A 20,979-nucleotide genomic window follows, 5' to 3' on the forward strand; every position below is an offset into this window, starting at 1 on the left:
AAGAAAAGAACATGTTTTGTCTTTGGTTTTTTCATAGACAAGAGATCGAGCATAGACAAACGAGCGTGGCTTGTTTTTTCTTTAATAAATACGTTCCGTTTCATGTCTTGGTTCAAGACAATAATTATAAAAATACTAATTATATATTATATACATGAGAAATAATTAAAAAAGTATAAAATGTGATTAAATTTATATATATCAAAAGTGTAAATCGTTGTAATTAACAAAAAAAAAAATATTTTTGTATTTTTTCTTCTTCTCTGAATCATCCCATGCAGTCGCGTGTAAGGAAAACACGAAACGTTATTGAATGAAATATTTTATTTTATTTTTAGGGCATAGTAAATTATATTTCAATTAGGGACATGATTTGTAAAATATTTCGTATTTTATATTTACTACACCATCGTTTCGATGTAATTAGTGAATAAAATTTTAGGAACATGTCATTGCTTTGTTTTAAGAGCAGGAAGTTTACGCTAAAAAGTGCGACTGCGCACTGGCCAAATTAGTAGTGTGAAAGAAAATGGCGATCAGCGAAAGGCGTCCGGAGTTAACGTGATGAAAAACATTGTAAAAGCTCAATTACATAGTGTTATAGTTAATAAATGTGTCAGATGTAGATTATTTAAGTGTTAATGAATAGTGATTGTGTATAAAAAATGGCTGCGAATATGTACAGAGTCGGCGGTAAGTAGTAATAATTGGTTATTTTTGTTGTAGCTTCGCCGGTTCACCGCCAGCCGACTAGCGGTGCTTTGCTTTGATTGTCGTACCTTCATTAATCGCTCACATTAATTAGTTAATGTAAATCCTTTCTATATAGTCAAGTTATCAACAAAATAAGATGGTTTACGCGAATTAGATCAAAGTTATACGGTGTTTGCGGGAAAGTTATATTTATACTAAATTTCGTCAAATAGGACATTAGCATTTGCATCTAGGTATCATTGTATCGGCTTGCGTACTGAGTGCGAGTGGTTAGGCATGGAGGAGCAACACTTACCTAATCGCGAATATGGTTTTTCGGAATTATTTGATGAAGTTTGTATGGTTTTGACACAACATTTTAGGTTATATTGGATGTTGTCAAAACAATTTCATGTGAGTTTGCGGTGTCTGAGCCCAGAGTTGGAGTTGTTGGAGGATATGAGGAAGTTTGGTGTGGCGTTTGGTTGCCGGTGACGGTTCAAGGTGTGTGTAGTGTTTTGTTTGGGTTTGATAATGCGTAAAGGTGATTAGTGCAGGGTGAGCCGGTGGCTTGGCCGGCGCCGCGGTCTGGGCCTCATGTCCGTGCTCGCGCGCGGAATGTTAATAAGCTCTTCCCTATACACTTCCCATTATGTCTCATGCAATGTACTTCATATATCATAGTGTTTGGCCAGGTGCTTATTACAGTTTAAATAAACTTAACTGAATATAAGAGGTAATTTAAATAAGAACAATGATATAACTTCGCAACCGCATAGAATAATACATTTTATCAACTTATTAAATTTACTCCAGTTTTTTTTTAAATAGGTAAGTAGTATTTACACTTTGTTTATTGTGTATAATGTCTGCATTCCATTAAGTGTATTGAAGAGTGTTCATTGCTATCTGACCTGAATTCAATTTACCTACTGTATCTATTCAAATAATAGCTTTGAAGTATGATTAATTTCAGTGAGGCTATTATGACATGTCATGTCATCAAAAGTATCAAAACATAAAATATTGAAATATATTTTATCCGAAGAATAATCTGAATATAATATGAATCCAGTCTAGTGTAATAATATATGTAACTCTTTTTAGTTTTGCTATAATTTAACTTAAACTGCAAAAAGTTCAAATCTAAATATGTTTGAGCAGACCAGGTCTATTATTTGAATAAGTGTACATATCTTCTATTTTATTTAATAATACCTGCAGCCTTCAACCAAGTGAAAGTCAAGAGTTCATTGACCTGTCATTATTGCCATTTGTATGTAACGTAACCTTATTTAACTGTTGAGTTGTGTTCAGTATTGAGACTTCAATATAAACTATTGGATATTAATATAATAAATGCAATAATGCATTATATTCCAAAACACAAAACTAATCCTCAACCAAATTCCTGTTATTAAAAAAATATAAAAGTTTTATAAAATCACATTAAATTTAAGTACCAAATTACTATTACAGCCACTTTGTAACAGTTGAGATCAGCTCCACTGGTATTTTACCGGGTCGCAACAACGTAGGCATAAAACTGTTAATATTGAGAACCTCAGGGCGCCTTTACTGGGTTGTAATGTAAATGAAAAGATGTAGAAATTCTGGAGAAAGTCTTTATTGAACACTGGGTCACACAGCTACACTTATATTGTCCACTGACATTAAGTTAAAGTTCAAATTAAGGTTTTAACTAAACTTGGTTATTCCTAAAGCACTCGCGAACACTCTTTATTTATTACACATACGGAATCTGCTACGCAGACGCCGATGCCTTCAGGAAGCAGGTCCAAGGTCAAGCAGTGATGTCATATTAATAATGCAATTACACTGGTAAGCATTAAGCTACTTGAACATACCACTTAATGTAATATTTCTCAATAATGTTAGTTCAATGAACCTTCAGAGTTCAGATAAAATATTAAACTTAGGAATGAGAAAATACCTATCTAATTCAACAGTAGTAATTGCTGTCCAATCAAGTTCTAGGTTTTTGGATTATGAACCTGCTAAAGGTTGTGTCATCAGGTTCAATAAGTCAATAATTATTGTTTTCAGCCATAAGGGTTATTAAAAAGGTATTACTGTTGTATTGTAAAAAGCAATTAGAAAACATCCTTAATAACTATTATCAGAAATTTGCAAAATTTTCACAGATATGTAAAACAAAGTAATTAGCAAGGACATTGTCATTGTTTAAATTTAAAAATCATTCCAGGATTCAAGAAAACACAATCAGAAAATCAAATTATAGTAAATATCTGGGAGACCGAGCTTTGCTCGGAAAACATACAAAAACTCAAAAATTAGCGTTTTCCCAGAGATAAGACTTAGCTAGATCGATTTTTCGCCCCCGAAAACCCCTATATACCAAATTTCATCGAAATCGTTAGAGCCTTTTCCGAGATCCCCGAAATATATATATATATAAATGAATAAATAAATAAATAAAAAAGAATTGCTCGTTTAAAGGTATTAGATTTAATAGTAGTTTAAGAGTGTGTATGCAGACTTGTTTTTATTTAATATGGGTATAATAATAATCTAGGTTAAGGACATTCCCGCTAGCAAGGTTATTATCACGCTCTCTATTACAATTCATAGTAATTTTAATTTCATTGGAGGCAATTAGTATTAAAGAAGAGATGCGTTCCGTATATATTTTCGTCCATTGAGATGCCTGCTGACATCTGTATTGCACTCGCATTATTATATTACTGTCGCATTATTATATTACTGTCAAGCTTGCACAGTGACATTGACAATGGGTATCATGGCCGGGACAGCGATATAATTATGTCAGTATTGTATTGTAGTTCGGGCGATTTTCCGCAATTCGAAGTCTTGCGCCTATTTTGCGTGATGGGGGGTGGGCTAGTCCTGCCAGCCCAGCTCCTCGAGGAATCCTATCAAACCTTTGATGTTGAGTAGGACCTCGCCTAGGATCTCTCGGGGATCCGAGATGTTTTGCCCTGTATGGGGCCACTCTGCTGCATTCCAGCACCACGTGAGAGGCTGTTTCTTCTGTCTCCATGCATCCACAGCATAGGGGACTGTCTGTGACTGTCTGTGAATTATGTCAGTGCAAAGAAGATGTCAACAGGCGGGTCAATGGACGAATACGTATTATGCTATGGGTTAAACAAGAAACTAATGCACATCTTTTTAGATTAAAAGTCCTGGACTGCACCATCTGGAATAGTAATTAAATGCAAAAAATGTTTAATCTGTTTCAAACTGTATTGTGTTGGTAGTAAGGCATAAAATACCATGAACATTTTACTACAATCTCCTCACATAATACCTAATATTTTTACAGAGATAAAGATACAGCAGTAGTCTAAATAAGATTAATAAGGTATGAAATAAATAAACGGCCAGGTGCACGTCTGACTATGAATAATTAATAAATGACTCCATATCTTCATCCTCGTCCATTCAAAAATCATAGTTCTTGTTAATGTAATACCTCTTTTTTAAGTTATGTAATATATTACATATTACCAATATAGTGTTATTTGTTGTCATAGTGACAATAAAAATGTTACCAGCTTTTGCAAATTGAACCCTAAAAACAACTCACTTTCATAAAAAATAATGCATTATGTTAGTGTTTCCTATCTTGGCTTAGTTGACATTGATCTGTGGACAAACCCACATATTCGTTTTTTTTTTCGTTGATGTTACAATACATTATTCGTTGTTTGGGCGTTTTCTAAAATAAATATTGAAAACCCGATTCTCACAGATCCTGGTGTTTTTTTGTTCTTTCAACTCGGAATCACTAGCATATTTAATCCTGATGATAAAAAAACTTGTCCCAAAAATTGGTATGAAAATTGGACATTTCCATACATGTGAAAATTTTTCTCATAATAAAACGTGACGTAATGGAATTGACATTTTGGGACACTTTTTTTTAATGGAAGGATGGAGAATGCTGTTGATTCTGAGTAGAATGAGTCCAAGAATGTCCAGATTTGAAAGAATCAGGTTTTCCATATTTATTAGAATTAGATTAGATTAGAAAACGCCCGTTTACGGATCCTATCGACCTATTAATTTGAAAATACTAATTCATTAAGGTAAAAAAATCTCTTTAGCATTAGTCTACATCTGTCACTCTTTTAAGTTGCTTATTCCCCCTACCATCTTCTTAGCGCCTTCCCGATTGCATATACCTACTGCAGCAATCCGGGGCCGCTTACCTAACCTAATCAGGTTAGGGTAATATTATCTCAATAATAGGCAAATGTACTAGTTTTTATGAAAGAGCCATCTGATCTTCCAACCCAGAGAGGAAATTAGGCCTTATTGACATTAGATTAGAGTATTTCCTCAAGATGTGTTCCTTCTACAAAGAGCAACTGGTAGGTATCAATTGATATTTCGTATATGAGTTCCGAAAACAATAATTTAGATAACTAAGTTAATGATGTAGGTCAGGTCGCATATGTTACTTATTTGATATGTGATACTGATAACTAATACACCTAAAAGCTTAAGTGGAGCCTAATATAAACACGCTAAAAGAAATGAGAAATGGTAACTATCGGTAAACGTGGATAGCCTAAAGTGGATCACGTAGGTACCCTATCAACCTAGGAGTGCGCTATGCCATTACGGTGACGTCGTGCATTGGTGAAAGCCACGTACTGAGCGTTTCCGAACAATGAACTAGTCCTGTCCGGGAACTCGACCGACCAGTCAGTCGGCGCAAATTATTATTTTACAAACTATTCTCTACTCATGATAGGAATTCAGCGGCCGAGCACGTCTATATCTTATAATAAAAATCGACATCTTCATTATAAAGCTCTACATTATTGACACGTATGTGTATCTTTTTCCGCAACGTTCTGTTTCTTTGTGAGTAATATGTACAAAATAAACAGTTTGTTGAATTACAAATTACGAAAAACAGTTTTACAAATAACTATCGTTACGACCGTTGCAGGTGTTGCAACTGAAAAAGTAGGTACGTCAAAAATAGTCAGCAAGTTAATTTCGCGGATAATTTTAAGCTTTATCTCAGATGATTTTATTACAAGCTTTTTATTTTATTAACTTGCAATGTATATATGTATGTTTGTATGGGTCAAATCTTCCAAGTTAAATTTCAACCACTTCCCAGTTTCCGATGAAGTTGAAAAATTGCATACAAATGCAATATTATGGTACCATCGAGCTGTTGTCACGATGGAGACAGGAGGTGGCTATAGGAACTCTGTGATAAAACAACGCAACCTTATTGTGTTTGGGGTTTTTAGAATTTTCTCGATGAGTTGCCTGTGAAAAGAAAAGTACAGTCAGCGTTAAAAGCTTGTACCTAAAATGAAATTGTTGCCAGAAACTTATTTATTATATAGGTAACTTAGATTCACAAGCCCGTATAAATGCGTACAAAAGATCGCAAAATCCATATTATATTAGGCTAGTGCCCTTTAGGCATGGAACGCCACATATATGTACCCATGCCAAGTTACAGCTTTTTTGTAGTTAGGTACTAAAAGCCTTAATTTGGGGTAAGCCGCGCTGGACGTGGCAGACATGGCGAATGGTACTGTAGGGCGTAGGCTCCTTGTTGACTACCGAAACTGACCTCTAAAGGGACACTGAAACCTAAAAGAGTCATGAATGCTTGAAAAACATACTTGAAAATGGATACTTGAAAATCAAAAAACATTAGTCAGGAAAATACGTCAGGTTACCCAAATATATAATGTCTGAAGGTCTGAACTAGTTTGGGCTATAAGGTTTGGACAATCGCGTCGTTATCAGATGTTTGTGAGCATATTATACGCTCAGCTATATTTGATTGCCCTATTTTAGTCAGCAATAAACGTTAGCGTTGGTTCATTTAAGTAGAATTTGTGATAATCTTCGTCGTACCTTTAGGAGTTTAAGACTTTTAGTCATTAGCATCGTAACACGTTCGTATGGTGTGCTTTAGGAATTAACCTCGCCACGAGGTCATCAATCGCGCTGAAAATCGATTAACAAGCTTTCATCGCCCTGTACCTAGTAGGTAAGTACCTAGTAAGTTCTTACCTTCAAAAATATAGTCCCACCCGGAAGTAAGTATGATACTTGGTTTCCATGTAAATGAATTTTATAATACCTGCAAAGAGAATAACAGTGGAAACTAGCCCTGCTGACAGACAAACACCAAAGGCCTAGTATAGTACCTAATACTCGTAGGTTCCCACCTAATAGGTTCCTTTGGTTGGCACCCTTAGGATACAGAACCCTAATCATTGATGAAACACCTATGAGATGAGTGACTTGCAGGTTTATGATTGGTAGGCGTTTGATAATAACCATACGCATTCTTTTTTTTTTTCAGATCCCACTTGATTAGGTGTACAAACTTACGATTAGTCATCTAAGTACATATGTATTTGCAAAATGTTAGGTATACCCGAACATGACCCGATTTTAGGGTTTCAACTGCAAATTTTCATTATTTTTAGTTCTTTAGTTTAAGAATAAGATACTCGAATTCCGATGCTTTTCAATGCTCACATTAAGGTTACAGTTAGCGATTAATTTAGTATTTTAAGGTAATCTATTATCTCTATCTTCAGTTATTCTAGATGAAATCAACCACAGTTCTTCTCATCCCAGTAATTATATTTTGCATGCACATTTAGCTATTGAGTGTCGAATATCGCAAAAGGCATGGCGACCTAAGATACAGCTAAATCTCATCGAGAGCGAATTCAATCACTTTGGTAGTCTCACGATGACGTGTCCAGCCAGGCTAATTTTAATATACACTTACTTATTGACACGTTCCAAAAATACACCAAAGTCTTGGCAAAACTGAACGGACGTTAACACCGCTATCAGCCGCATAATGCCCAACTTATATACCCACATAGCTACGCTAGTATGCATATGTAGGTACGCTATAGACATAGCCGTTGGTAGGTATGTATAGAACCAGAACGGCAGCGGGTGTAGCTAGCTACTTACCTATCGGTATTAAAGTACGAGTGTCGTTCTTACAGCGGGGTCGCGGTAGGATAGCACCGCGATCTAGATTTGTAGATGCTTGGCGGGAATGGCGGGCCTGGTCGATTGTTTATTGGCTGGTGAGCAATAAACTGCAAGGATGTACCAAGTTGCATTGCGCTGTCGCTATAGGTAGGTACTTTACCTGTTTAATAAAATGCCACTTAACTTATTTTAAATGAAATGGCTTGCAGACGTGCACAACTGCACTTGCATAATATCTAATCCAAGTTCAGCCGCTATGGATTGATAAACAAAGTTTTCCAGTGGTCTTTCGTTTGATCAGGCGTGTCTCACTCCGCGATTTCATCGCTTTGCTACAGGTAGCTATAAGTACATCCGTTCGGCCCCAATTTTGGGGAAAAGCCATAAGCCGCGCGTGGCGCTGTCGCCACCTAGCGGTCATATCTGTGCTGATCGTAACAGACGCGTTTTGTTAGAGAGTGAGTCTTCTGTACTTAGTACTATTATTTATTCTGTGGTTTGATGTAGAAAAGAGCACCCGCCTATCTTTATAGTATAGGTATACCACGGCGAATCACAACGTCTCATCGTAAGTTAATTTTAGGTGACCTCGAAATCGCACTAGAATGGAAACTTCTATTCGCGAAATACGATAACTCCTTACATTATTCTAACGTGGTTTGATACGTAAGTACGTACGTATTACGTTTGTTAATTAAACTGTAGGCGACATGCAATTAGTTAATTTATTATTCCTACAAGACGGCACAAAGCTCAAACTCCAGTTGTCTTATGAATCGAGCGAAAGGCGAGTACAGTATTGTCACAAGATTAATAGTCTACAACTAACGTCGTTACATAGGCTTTGTTTGGTATGAAAGGTCTGGAGCATCGCATTGTGCGCGCGTTAACTATTTAGTATTGCTATGTGGTGTAACGGTAATAAGCGCCATTTTTAGTTGTTATGTGGTACGAGCAACTGGCATAAGTGCAGGTAAGGTACCCGCTGATACAGACCGGCCATCCGTTCCGCTCCAACTACTTTCCACGCGACATGAACGGCTCATGGCGAGGGAACTAACCAACAATCGACAATTAGGAAGTTTTATACAATACAAAGATAGGAATATTATACCGATCATGTATTATTATAACGCTAACTATTAGGTTAATAAACTTCTTTACTTCTAGATATTAACATGACCAGTTTCCTCTTTGCGCAAAAGAGATACCTGAAACACGATTATTACGCCAATGGTTATCCTTATGGATTGAATATTTTGCAAAAGAAGAAAATATTTTTAACAAAAGATTGACATCATCTATCATCTAAAGTTCTAAGCCCAAGCTGCTGTCGGGTATTCGCTCCTAAAATATGTCTAAGAAGGAAAGAACTAAACATATTACGTAATGGAATTATAGGATAATTTTATATTCACTAGGTATTTACATAAATTATGCATGTATTAAAGACAACTCATTAGTACTACTCTACTACCTAAGACACTTAATAGTTATGGTCGAGCTAATATCAGAATATAACACATGAACTTTTTTCACTCTTCCGGCCCAAGCCGAAAAGTTCACCTGACATTAGTTTTACTGTATGAATGTTGAAGTCTAAAAAAGCAACACTGAACTATCCTGCCAAACTGATGCATCTAAGACAATGCAATTTTCGATTTTTCGTAAATTCATAATATGTAATAATATAGCTATACACTTTTGAAATGAGTAAATGACTACTTGACAGAGTACATACTTTCTCAAGGTTTTGACAAGACGTTCTTATCTTAAGTATCGTATTTTTAACAAAATCTATTCAATTACATAAGGTAATTCGCCAGTAACTGGCCACTGTTAGTAATTGGCCACCAAATGAATTCTATTCACCTATAAACATGATTCATTTTAGTATACGGTTTCAATAACTGGCCAGCCTTCAATAACTAGCCGCCTTATACTAAAATGACTTATATTTATAGGTGAATAGAATTCATTTTTAGTTTAGGGCCACCAGTTACTAAAAATGGCCCGTTACTGGCGAAATACCCTAGTTTGAAACAAACATACACATGCCTTGATTTCGGAAAACATGTGACACTCAATATTACATGTATGTTACAATTGTTGTATCGTAAATGGGGCATTTCACGTGAAGCGGACAGGGTAAAATGGTTGAGGTTTCCGATTTCGGTTATATTCGTATGTTACAATGTATGAGTTGTGGACACAACCACAAAATATTTTTACAATTGGAAGCCTAGTTGATAAATTATGGGTCTCAGAAGATTTGACTTAAGGCGAGATTTACACTTCTTTAAATGTCACGACTCAGTTAGAGGAAGTATAGTGAACCAAACTAACTGCTACATTTAATTAACCCTTAAATTGCCTTTATTACCTCATATTTCGATTTCGTTTATAACTTTTTTTTTTATGAAAAAAAAGTGTAAAATATATTTTTTTTTACTTTTTTACAAAGTTCGCATTTTTTGAAAAAAATTTTTGCTTGTTATTTTGAAAGCCTATATTATGTTTATACTTTATGCAAAATTTCATAGTGGGCCGTAAAGTAGTTTAGGAGCTATACGAATAACAATACCAAAGTGCGAAACAATTTAAAAAAAAAATCCTAGTATTTAAATACTAGTGGCATTTTTTCTCAGGGGTCACCCATTAATAAAATTTCGTCGCACGTTTAGGGGGAGAGAGAGGTCAAGAAATATGGCATGTTGTGACTTTGTGACGTCACTTAAACTTCACCTGTAACCGTTACATTGTTTTCATTTTTGAGTATTCGCTGTATAGTTAGATAATATAGGTTTTTGCAATGAAACATAGTTTTCTGCATTAAGTATATTTTTATTCCTAATCCGTTTCGTGTCATAAACTATCTAATACTAAAATAATAATACCTAAGTAATTCGAATTCCTGATTTAGTTGAAAACAAAATTGCAAAATATGTGACGTCACACTATGGGGAAGGGGGTTAGGGTTGTCAAATGTGACACGCAGGGGGAGGGGGGGTGTTGTGACGTAATTTATGGATGACCCCCTCAGCAGTTACCACCAACTTTTTAGTGTTCAATACTAATTAAAATACCTAAAATAATACACAAAAATGAAAACAATGTTCGGTTACAGGTTACAGGTGAATTTAAAGTGACGTCAGAAAGTCACAACATGTCACATTTTCTTGACCTCTCTCTCCTCTCTAAACGTGTGACGTAATTTTATTAATGAATGACCGCTGAGAAAAAATGCCACTAGTATTTTAGTACTAGGATTTGTTTTTTCAATTGTTTCCAGTGGGAACAGGTGGGGAAAAAATCCCAGCTGTTACCACTGGTAACAATTTGGTGGTAACTAGTGGGAAATCACCGAATTAATCAGACACGACCATTAATAACAGTATTTAAAATGTATCTGAAACGAAAATGTGTCGTCGTAACTATGGACGGAGTGATGCTACTATGGGGCTGACCCCGCACTTTGGTATTGTTATTCGTATAGCTCCTAAACTACTTTGCGGCCCACTATGAAATTTTGCGTGGAGTATAAACATAATATAGGCTTTCAAAATAACAAGCAAAAATTTTTTTCAAAAAATGCGAACTTTGTAAAAAAGTAAAAAAAAATATAGTTTACACTTTTTTTTCATAAAAAAAAGTTATAAACGAAATCGAAATATGAGGTAATAAAGGCAATTTAAGGGTTAATTAAATGTAGCAGTTTGGTTCACTATACTTCCTCTAACTGAGTCGTGACATTTAAAGAAATGTAAATCTCGCCTTAAGTCAAATCTTCTGAGACCCATAATTTATGAAATAGGCTTCCAATTGTAAAAATATTTTGTGGTTGTGTCGAGAACTCATACATGTGTAACATACTCGAATATAACCGAAATCGGAAACCTCAACCATTTTACCCTGTCCGCTTCACGTGAAATGCCCCAAATATTGTAACACCTGGATTTACCAATGTTCTCTTTGTTTGTACACAGACTGCGTCTATTTCGAGACGTCGTCGACGTCTCCGTACCAAATCCGGCGGATAGAAGAACTGAACAAGACGGCATCAGGCAATGTAGAAGCAAAAGTCATGTGTTTCTACCGGCGGCGGGACCTGCCGAACCCGCTCATACAATTAGCTGATAAGCATCAAAGTGAGTACATTTTGTAGTGAATAAACGTCTGCTATCCATTGACTTATATCTCATATCAGGAATGGCCTAAGGTGCACTAAAAGCGGTACTAGTTCAGCGTGCAGCGGTGTCACTCACGAATTCGAGCCAATCGTGCAGTCTAAAGGCTGGCGTCCACTAGACTCGCAGAGTCGAGTCGAAACGCGTAGCCGCAGAAATTCGCCTGACGAGCAATACGCGCGGAGATTCGAATCGGCGCGCCGCGGCTATTTGTCAATGGACGCAGTTGCATAGAAAATATAGGAGGCGAATTATTGCGATTCGATTCGCCTCGGCGAGTCTAGTGGACGCCAGCCTTCAACGCAACTATTTGCGACAATCGCGCGGCCGCGCGCGCGCTGGATTCGAACTCATCAACCAATCGCGTTGTAGCGGTGTCACACCGCTGTACAGGACCCATTCATGCCCCATTCTTATTGCCCGTAAGGCCAGTCAGTCCTGAGATATATATACGTCAATGCTGCTATCGAAATCACAAATTATGGTATATTATAAACGAAAAATAAAGTTCATTTCATGAAAGAAGGTAAATGTTCGCCGCAGACATTAAGTCTTGGTAGTTCAGCTGTTAGAGCCCTTCCCTTGAACACTCGCCTGACCCAATTCGGTGAATATTCCAATTTTCCTTTATTTCATAAACAAGAGTAGAGTAGCCTTGCGCTCTTTTATAGCCTAAAACGTGTCGCGGTGTTAATGACATCTGTTGGCACCGAATAACATAATACCGATACGATTCTTTGTCGATATTAATGTGATTCAAATCGTAGGCATTTTCAGATAAACAGTTTTGATAAAGTAACCTAACTGCGGTTTTTGAAGTGAAAACTTCTTTAGCGGCGCTGGGCACTTTTTGAGGTGGGGAAAAAATGATAAACTCGAGACTAGGGTTTGAGATCCGGATATCTGAAATATCCGGATATCCGTCAAATCTAAGATCCGGATCCAACGTCTCATAGGATATTTCGGATCTCACGGATCCGTTAAATATTGCATTGGTTGCGTTATTGGTACGCGATAACGTCATAAAATAAATACAAATATTGCTTAAACTAAACAGTAGTAACAGTAACAGTATTAAAACGAGCTACCTGCATGCCTCCTGACTGGAATAAGGGTAAATATTTGTATGTTTTAAAGTAATTGTTATCAGGTTTTCGCTCAGTCGCCGTTGGGTCGTCTACCTGGAACATCATTAGTGCTTGTGCGTGTTGTTATCAGTGACTTTTTTATGTTATCGTGTCGGTTCCCAGTTTTCTGTTAACATAAATAACATGTGCTGCTGAGTAACTAATATTGATATTTTTTTCTCGTTATTAAGAAGCTGTAGCCCAAATTTCTTAATTTCCCGAAACTTTTGTAGTAATTTTACATTATTTTGCAGTAATTAACTGGATTTATATATGTCGCAGTCGGATTGTATAATCCGCCGTATTACATTACGGCTAGCCGTTTTACAAAACAGGGGCGTTTTGAAATGCGGCGGTTTGACGATTAGCCGGATCGAATGCGGCTGAATGAAAATCCGCCGGAATGTATTCGGCGCCATACGTTCTTCAACACGGCTAGCTGTAATGTAATACAGCGAGTCATTAGCCGCCGCTTTGACAGTTTTTAGTTCCCATTTTTAACACTCGTGGCGCTGCCTGACATAACAACAACAAACTATGAAAAATGCTGGGGTGTCCATCAAATCTGGAGTTCGTCGGACTGTTTCTTTTCAAAAAACATTTCCTTCGCAACTTAACTAGACGGAGCCCCGTTCGCGGGGCTCCTATTTCTGATCGGTTTGCCCTTCGGGCATCTGAAGCTACCTAACAAACCTAACCTACCTACCTATTGATTTAGTGAGACGTCCGTGAAAACATTGCACTTTGGGGAAAAAAGCGTAGGTAGGTAAGTAGGTTAGGTTCGTTAGGTAGCTTCAGATGCCCGAAGGGCAAACCGCCCAGAAATAGGAGCCCCGCTTGCGGGGATCCGTCTATTTAAGTTGTGAAGGAAATGTTTTGGAAAAGAAACACATGTAGTGTGGTGGGACAATGGTAAAAATAAATTAAATTGCAAACATTGACAAACTCCGGTTACGTAGGCGACCGAAAGAACTGGTCACTCTACAATCTAAATAGTAGATACGATGCGGCTAAACGTAGGCCGCCTTATTGAAGAACGTATCGCAATGACAATCCGGCTAATCGTCGAACCGCCGCATTTCAAAACGCCCCTGTTTTGTAAAACGGCTAGCCGTAATGTAATACGGCGGATTATACGATCTGACTACGACATATATACCTATAATGGAAGATTGTTGTAATGGGGACTGAATAAATGAGTTAGATACTTTTTCTAAGCCATTTTTCTCAGTCGAACGACTGAAGGTATAGCTATTTTACCAAGGTAAAGGAAGTACGTTTTTTAATAGTAAATAAATAAATTATATCACACCACACCGGTATAAAATAATAAAAGTACATAAATGTAACTTTTTCTCCATTTTCTATTATGTGAGCTTATAATGGCAAATTTAAGAAAAAACGCCGAAGTTAAAGCGGTGTTTTTAGGCACCTTTAGAATTAATTCTTCTGAGCAGATATATAGAAATAAATTTGCTTTAATTACTTCATTTTTGGCGTTTTCGGTTACAATTACAAATCGACTACGGCCTCCTAAAAAAAATGCATAATATTATTAATAGGAATACCTAATTAAGACTACACTGAATATCTTATCTATCTATATATATAAATGCAAATGTCCTGACTGACTGACTGACTGACTGACTGACTGACTGATTCATCAACGCAGAGCCGAAACTACAAAAGATAGAAAGTTGAAATTTGCACACTAGGTTGCATTTATAAAGTGTACACGAGATAAGAAGCGATTTTGAAAAATTCAACCCCTAAAGGGGTTAAAAAGGGGATGAAAGGTTGTATGGGGAACAAGTTTTATTTTAAGCTAAGAATTTGAAACTTTGTAAAAATGTATTATATTAAAAAACAAGAAAACTAATTTCAGCGTTTTTGAAAATTCATCCCCCAAGGTGGTGAAAAAGGGGTTAAAAGTTTGTATGGTGATCAAATATTTTTGTGAGTGTGGGACTTGAAACTTTGCATATGGGGATATTATTATAAGACAGGAAAAGTAATTTCAGCGTTTTTGAAAATTCATCCCTTAACAGGGTTAAAAAGGGGTTGAAAGTTTGAATCCATTACAAATGCTTTGAAACTTCTTAGAAAGGCATAATAGCCGATTACAAAAAAAAGTAATTGCAACGTTTTTGGAAATTCAACCCCTAAGGGGGTTAAAAAGGGGATGAAAGTTCGTCTTGGAGTGCAAATTTTATTTTGATCTAGGAACTTGAAACTTTGCAAAAAGGTATTAAATTAAAATACAAGAAAACTAATTTCATCGTTTTTGAAAATTCATCCCCCAAGGTGGTGAAAAAGGGGTTGAAAGTTTGTATGGAGATCAAATATTTTTGTGAGTGTGGGACTTGAAACTTTGTATATGGGGATATTATTATAAGACAGGAAAAGTAATTTCAGCGTTTTTGAAAATTCATCCCCTAACAGGGTTAAAAAGGGGTTGAAAGTTTGAATCCATTACAAATGCTTTGAAACTTCTTAGAAAGGCATAATAGCCGATTACAAAAAAAAGTAATTGCAACGTTTTTGGAACTCAACCCCTAAGGGGGTTAAAAAGGGGATGAAAGTTCGTCTTGGGGTGCAAATTTTATTTTGATCTAGGAACTTGAAACTTTGCAAAAAGGTGTTAAATTAAAATACAAGAAAACTAATTTCAGCGTTTTTGAAAATTCATCCCCTAAGGTGGTGAAAAAGGGGTTGAAAGTTTGTATGGATATCAAATATTTTTTCGAGCGCGGGACTTGAATCTTTGCATTTGGGGATATTATTAGAAGACAAGAAAAGTAATTTCAGCGTTTTGTAAAATTCATCCCCTAATAGGGTTAAAAAGGGGTTGAAAGTTCGTATAGGGTTCAAATTTTATTTCAAGCTAGGAACTTGAAACTTTGTAAAAAGTTATTAAATTAAAATACAAGAAAACTAATTTCAGCGTTTTTGAAAATTCATCCCCTAAGGTGGTGAAAAAGGGGTTGAAAGTTTGTATGGATATCAAATATTTTTTCGAGCGCGGGACTTGAGTCTTTGTATTTGGGAATATTATTAGAAGACAAGTAATTTCAGCGTTTTGTAAAATTCATCCCCTAATAGGGTTTAAAAGGGGTTGAAGTTCGTATAGCGTTCAAATTTTATTTTAAGCTAGGAACTTGAAACTTTGTTAAAAGTTATTAAATTAAAATACAAGAAAACTAATTTCAGCGTTTTTGAAAATTCATCCTGTAAGGTGGTGAAAAAGGGGTTGAAAGTTTGTATTGATATCAAACATTTTTTCGAGCGCGGGACTTGAATCTTTGGATTTGGGGATATTATTAGAAGACAGGAAAAGTTATTTTAGCGTTTTGTAAAATTCATCCCCTAACAGGGTTAAAAAGGGGTTGAAAGTTTGTACGGGTTTCAAATTTTATTTTAAGCTAGGAACTTGAAACTTCGTAAAAAGGTATTAAATTAAAACTGCAAAAAATTTATTTCAGCGTTTTTGAAAATTCATATCTCAAGGTGGTGAAAAAGGGGTTGAAAGTTTGTATGGAGATCAGATATTTTTGTGAGTGCGGGGCTTGAATTTTTGTACCGAGGCATTTATTAGAATACAAGAAAAGTAATTTCAGCGTTTTTAAAAGTACATCCCTTAAAAGGGTTAAAAAGGGGTTGAAAGTTTTTATGGGGTTCAAATTTTATTTTAAGCTAGGAACTCGAGACTTCTTAAAAGGGTATTTTATTAAAAGAGAAGAAAACTTATTTCAGCGTTTTTGAAAATTCATCTCTCAAAGTGGTGAAAAAGGGTAAAAAGTTTGTATGGAGATCAAACATTTTTGTGAGTCTTTGTAAAATGGCATTTTATTAAAATACGAGAAAAGTAAATTCAGCGTTTTTAAAATTCATCTCTTAAAGGGTCGAAAGGGGGTTGAAAGTTTGTAAAGTTGCAAACAAACTTGAAACTTCGTAAAAAGGTATTTCATCAAAAGAGAAGAAAACTAATTTCAGAGTTTTTGATAATTCATCCCCATGGTGGTGAAAAAGGGGTTGAAGATTTGTATAGAGGTCAAACATTCATTTGAGTGCGGGACTTTAATTGTTGTAAACTTTGTATATAGGCATATTATTAAAATACAAGAAAAGTAATTTCAGCGTTTGTAAAAATTTATCCCCTAAAATGGTTAAAAAGGGGTTGAAAGTTTGTATAGGGTTCAAATTTTATTTAAAGCTAGGAACTTCAAACTTCGTAAATAGGTAGTTAAGTAGTAGGTTTTATTAAATAGAGGACATGAAAATCTTCTGGTTGAGAGAGATTATATCGAGAACAATTTTATTCAGTTAGGGGCTTGAAGCTTCGTAGGTTGTGAAAGACAAGTATCATGCGTTGTAATATTAATAATTAACAAATGATTAACCGTCTTACTGCGATCTTTTGCTGCATAATGTTCTAAGCTAATGTAGAATATATAACCACCAATATACAAATCCACGCGTACGAAGTCGCGGGCAACAGCTAGTTATACATATTTATATCGTTTTGAGATAATAATAATTAATAATTGTAATTAACTAAAATATGAACATTTTACATTTTACTAGCTGTTCCTTGTATGTAAGTTGTAAATTTCGTCACCTTTCTTGATACAGATCCGTATTATCCGAATTATCCGGATATCCGGATCCGTCAAATTTTAATATCCGAAATATCCGGATCCGAAAAATTGACGGATCTTGCAAACCGTACTCGAGACAGCGTAAAGCGATCACGTGACCGTAAGGGGCGTAAGGCGATCACGTGACCGTAAGCACCGTAAGGTGGCCACTCATAATTTAAATGGCATTTAAATCAATAAAGAAAAACTCAATGTTATTTGATATTTATGTTGCGGACTCCTTTTCAAGACTCTTTGTTCAACCTATGTTCAAATAATTTGACGTTGTCATGGCAGTCTGTAAATAAACATGTCAATGAAAAAGTGTGATCTTATTTAAGAATGATAATAATATATAATAAATAAATAGAATACCTCCGCTAAACGTATGTATCGTGTTACCGCGGGCGTCGGTAACATAGTGAGGTGAGTTTTCACTTCTATCGGCACTCCCGGAGTGCAACCGTTGTTGCTTTTATTTTTTTCAATAATCGCTTAACTCTGGATGTTAGTTTAAATGTTTGTTTGGTAAGGTACCGGACCCTGAACGAATCAAATTCGGTGCAGTCGTTTCGGCGTTACTGTGGAACACGTAACAAGAATACAATATAGACTACTAAAGTAATGACCCTTTCTTTGACATTGCCGTAGTCGGATAAAAATATATGTAAACTAGCATCTAAAAGTATGTTGAATATTGTAAGCTAGCTCTCTTACCACTCGTGACGTGATACTTGCGACGAGGGGCCTCTAAGGTTCTTGAAACCAAGTGTTGGCTGACCGCCTCAACCCTCATTCGAAGGATTTCTCGGATATCTGGCTGGCGAATATTTTGACACGCGATGTTTATGTTAATATGTGAATAGATTTAAGCTAAATCTTGCGAGCTGAACGAAAACCAGCATCCGATTGAGCTGAATTTTAACATACCTAGTACAGCCGCCATCAGATATATCCGAGCGGCTAAGGCGCTCAAAAATATCTGAACACGCCTCTACTGTCAATGCGTTAGAGTCCGTGTTCAGATGTTTTTGAACACCTCGGCTGCTCCGATATATCTGTATATTAAACTTCACGGTATTAGTTATGCAAAGTTAATAAAGTTATGCTACCATCTAGCTGGTTTGATGGTGGAGAATGGACTGTTTCGAGAAAACCCTCAATTTCATTGAGTTTGGGTTGATGAGGCGGAAAGTTGTTAAAGACAATATACATATGTGTTATGTTTGTATTAGGGATGTACCGACTAGTCGCCGACTAGTCGGGAAAGCCGACTATCCGGCCACATTTGTAGTCGGCGATTAGTCGGCGACTAGCCGGGCAAAAAAGGCCGATTAGTCGGCCTTTTATTAAGAGCCCATCAACGTGCACACTAGCTCCACTGCTAAATAATCGTGATTATAAACAAATAAAATTTATAAATAGTCGTTAAATTTAATGAAATATATATTTAAAAAAGGGGGCTACTACGTACTGTATCTTGTATTAAAAGTACCTTTTGAATACATCAAACTAGTTTCTATTATGTTGCTGGATTCGTCGATCACGAATAATCACGATTATTTAGCAGGGGCGCTAGTGTGCACGTTGATGGGCTCTTAATTACAGAGAGCAGGACATAAATAAAATAAAAAGCCAATATTAATCAAATATTACATGTCCATTTTACTCCAATCCGTATTTAGGGTACAAAATGAGCTTGTGTTCATATTAAATTCATGTACCTATAGGTAATTATGTGGGTGTATCGTCGCAGTAGCACAGAACATCTTTCGGTTGATATTGAAAGCGCGACGACCAAAGGAGCAAAAAAAAATGTTTTTCTAATCATTAGAGAGCTTTATTCAAGTTCGGATGCATTAGAATCTAATGCATCCGAACTTGAATAAAGCTACTACAGTTGCCATGCGAATATAATTTTTATCGGAAAGTAGCGATTATGAACTTGGCCGACTAACCGACTAGTCGGCCGAGGAATCGGACATCCGACGGCCGATTAGTCGGCTAGTCGGCCAAAACCATAGTCGGTACATCACTAGTTTGTATCAAATATGACACATTTGGCAAAAAGTTGTAATAGTTAATTGTTATAATACAGTTACAAAATTACCTTCAAAAGTAATATCTAACTAGAACACAGTCCTTGAAATGCAAATTAGTAATAATATTATTTGCTATCGATTTTTGTAACAGTCACGCACGTCACCGTCGCCGTCGCCTAAGACAGTACCGTTTGGTATACCTAATAGTTTTACGATGATACGTGTACGTCTATTACAGTGCTGAAATTGGCCACGTCACGTGGGCCCATATGGCCTATTGCACGTGTGATTCTCGGCTATAAATAATACCCTACCTCTGAAACAGTCGCATCTGGATTATTCTGGACTACATGTTCGGTTTAATATATTCGCCGATACGTTATTAGCGCATCACACTTATAGCGCTTTTACCCATCGATTATTATGCATTTAATTTTGAACATGACAGATAAACACCTACATTAATATACTAGTATTTATCATTGTCATTCACGAAATAGGTACGAATAGATGAATGTTAAGGCGAGGAATGCCTAGAGTGAAGCGTGTTATTTTCGATAGAAATTTCTCTGAAAATGAAGCGAATGTAATCTAACCGTGTAAGTGTAACCATTTACGAGTAATACCCAATTATCACTTGTTGAATTTATTTCCGATCCAGCAACATTACGAAATAGATACAGGATCTCATTAAATTAGCTCGATAGCAAATCGAATCGGAAACTCTACAATCGGTCAGGGGCCCGTTTCTCAAAAGCTTGTAACTTGTATTAAGCTGTCATAAGTGACATCACTCAGTCAGTGATTGCTTTTGTTAGAAAGGGTCTTCCACTTGTATTACAAGTTACAAACTTTTGAGAAACGGGCCCCAGGGCGTATATCTCGCCTTAAAATAGGCAAGTGTCCTATGTCGCAGTATTAAAAGGAATTTTCGCGTACAATCTGATTTAACAGATTTACCAACGACTAACGCAAATTTTGCTAGTGCGATTTATTTTAACCACTATATTGAACTTGTTTGTTTATGACTTATTTTAAGCACAATTACAAACATTATTGTTATTGTCAGCGTGGCTCGTAGTTACTAATAGAGTATAGGCACAGAATAAAATATAATAGTACTAAGTACAGAATAGGGAAAAAGCCAGGGGAATGGAATGGATGGAGTACTAAGTACAGAAGACTCACTCTCTAACAAAACGCGTCTGTTACGATCAGCACAGATATGGCCGCTAGGCTTTCCCCAAAATTGGGACCGAACGGATGTACTTTTAGCTACCTG

General features: G+C 36.2%; 1 protein-coding gene across 2 annotated transcripts in view; it reads left to right on the plus strand.

The window, feature by feature from the left end:
- Window positions 1–318: 318 nt before the first annotated feature.
- LOC134655692 (metastasis-associated protein MTA3) overlaps window positions 319–20,979 on the plus strand; it is an 87,166-nt gene continuing 66,505 nt past the window's right edge. Inside the window, exons 1-2 of one of the 2 annotated variants that reach the window (XM_063511147.1) lie at window positions 319–693; window positions 11,691–11,852. In XM_063511147.1, the coding sequence (XP_063367217.1) occupies window positions 666–693; window positions 11,691–11,852 (190 nt within the window). In that variant the 5' untranslated portion in view covers window positions 319–665. The remainder of the gene's footprint in view (window positions 694–11,690; window positions 11,853–20,979) is intronic. The other variant, XM_063511146.1, reaches the window with a different exon arrangement.

Source organism: Cydia amplana, chromosome 17 (assembly GCF_948474715.1).
Source record: "Cydia amplana chromosome 17, ilCydAmpl1.1, whole genome shotgun sequence".
Classification (NCBI taxonomy): domain Eukaryota; kingdom Metazoa; phylum Arthropoda; class Insecta; order Lepidoptera; family Tortricidae; genus Cydia; species Cydia amplana.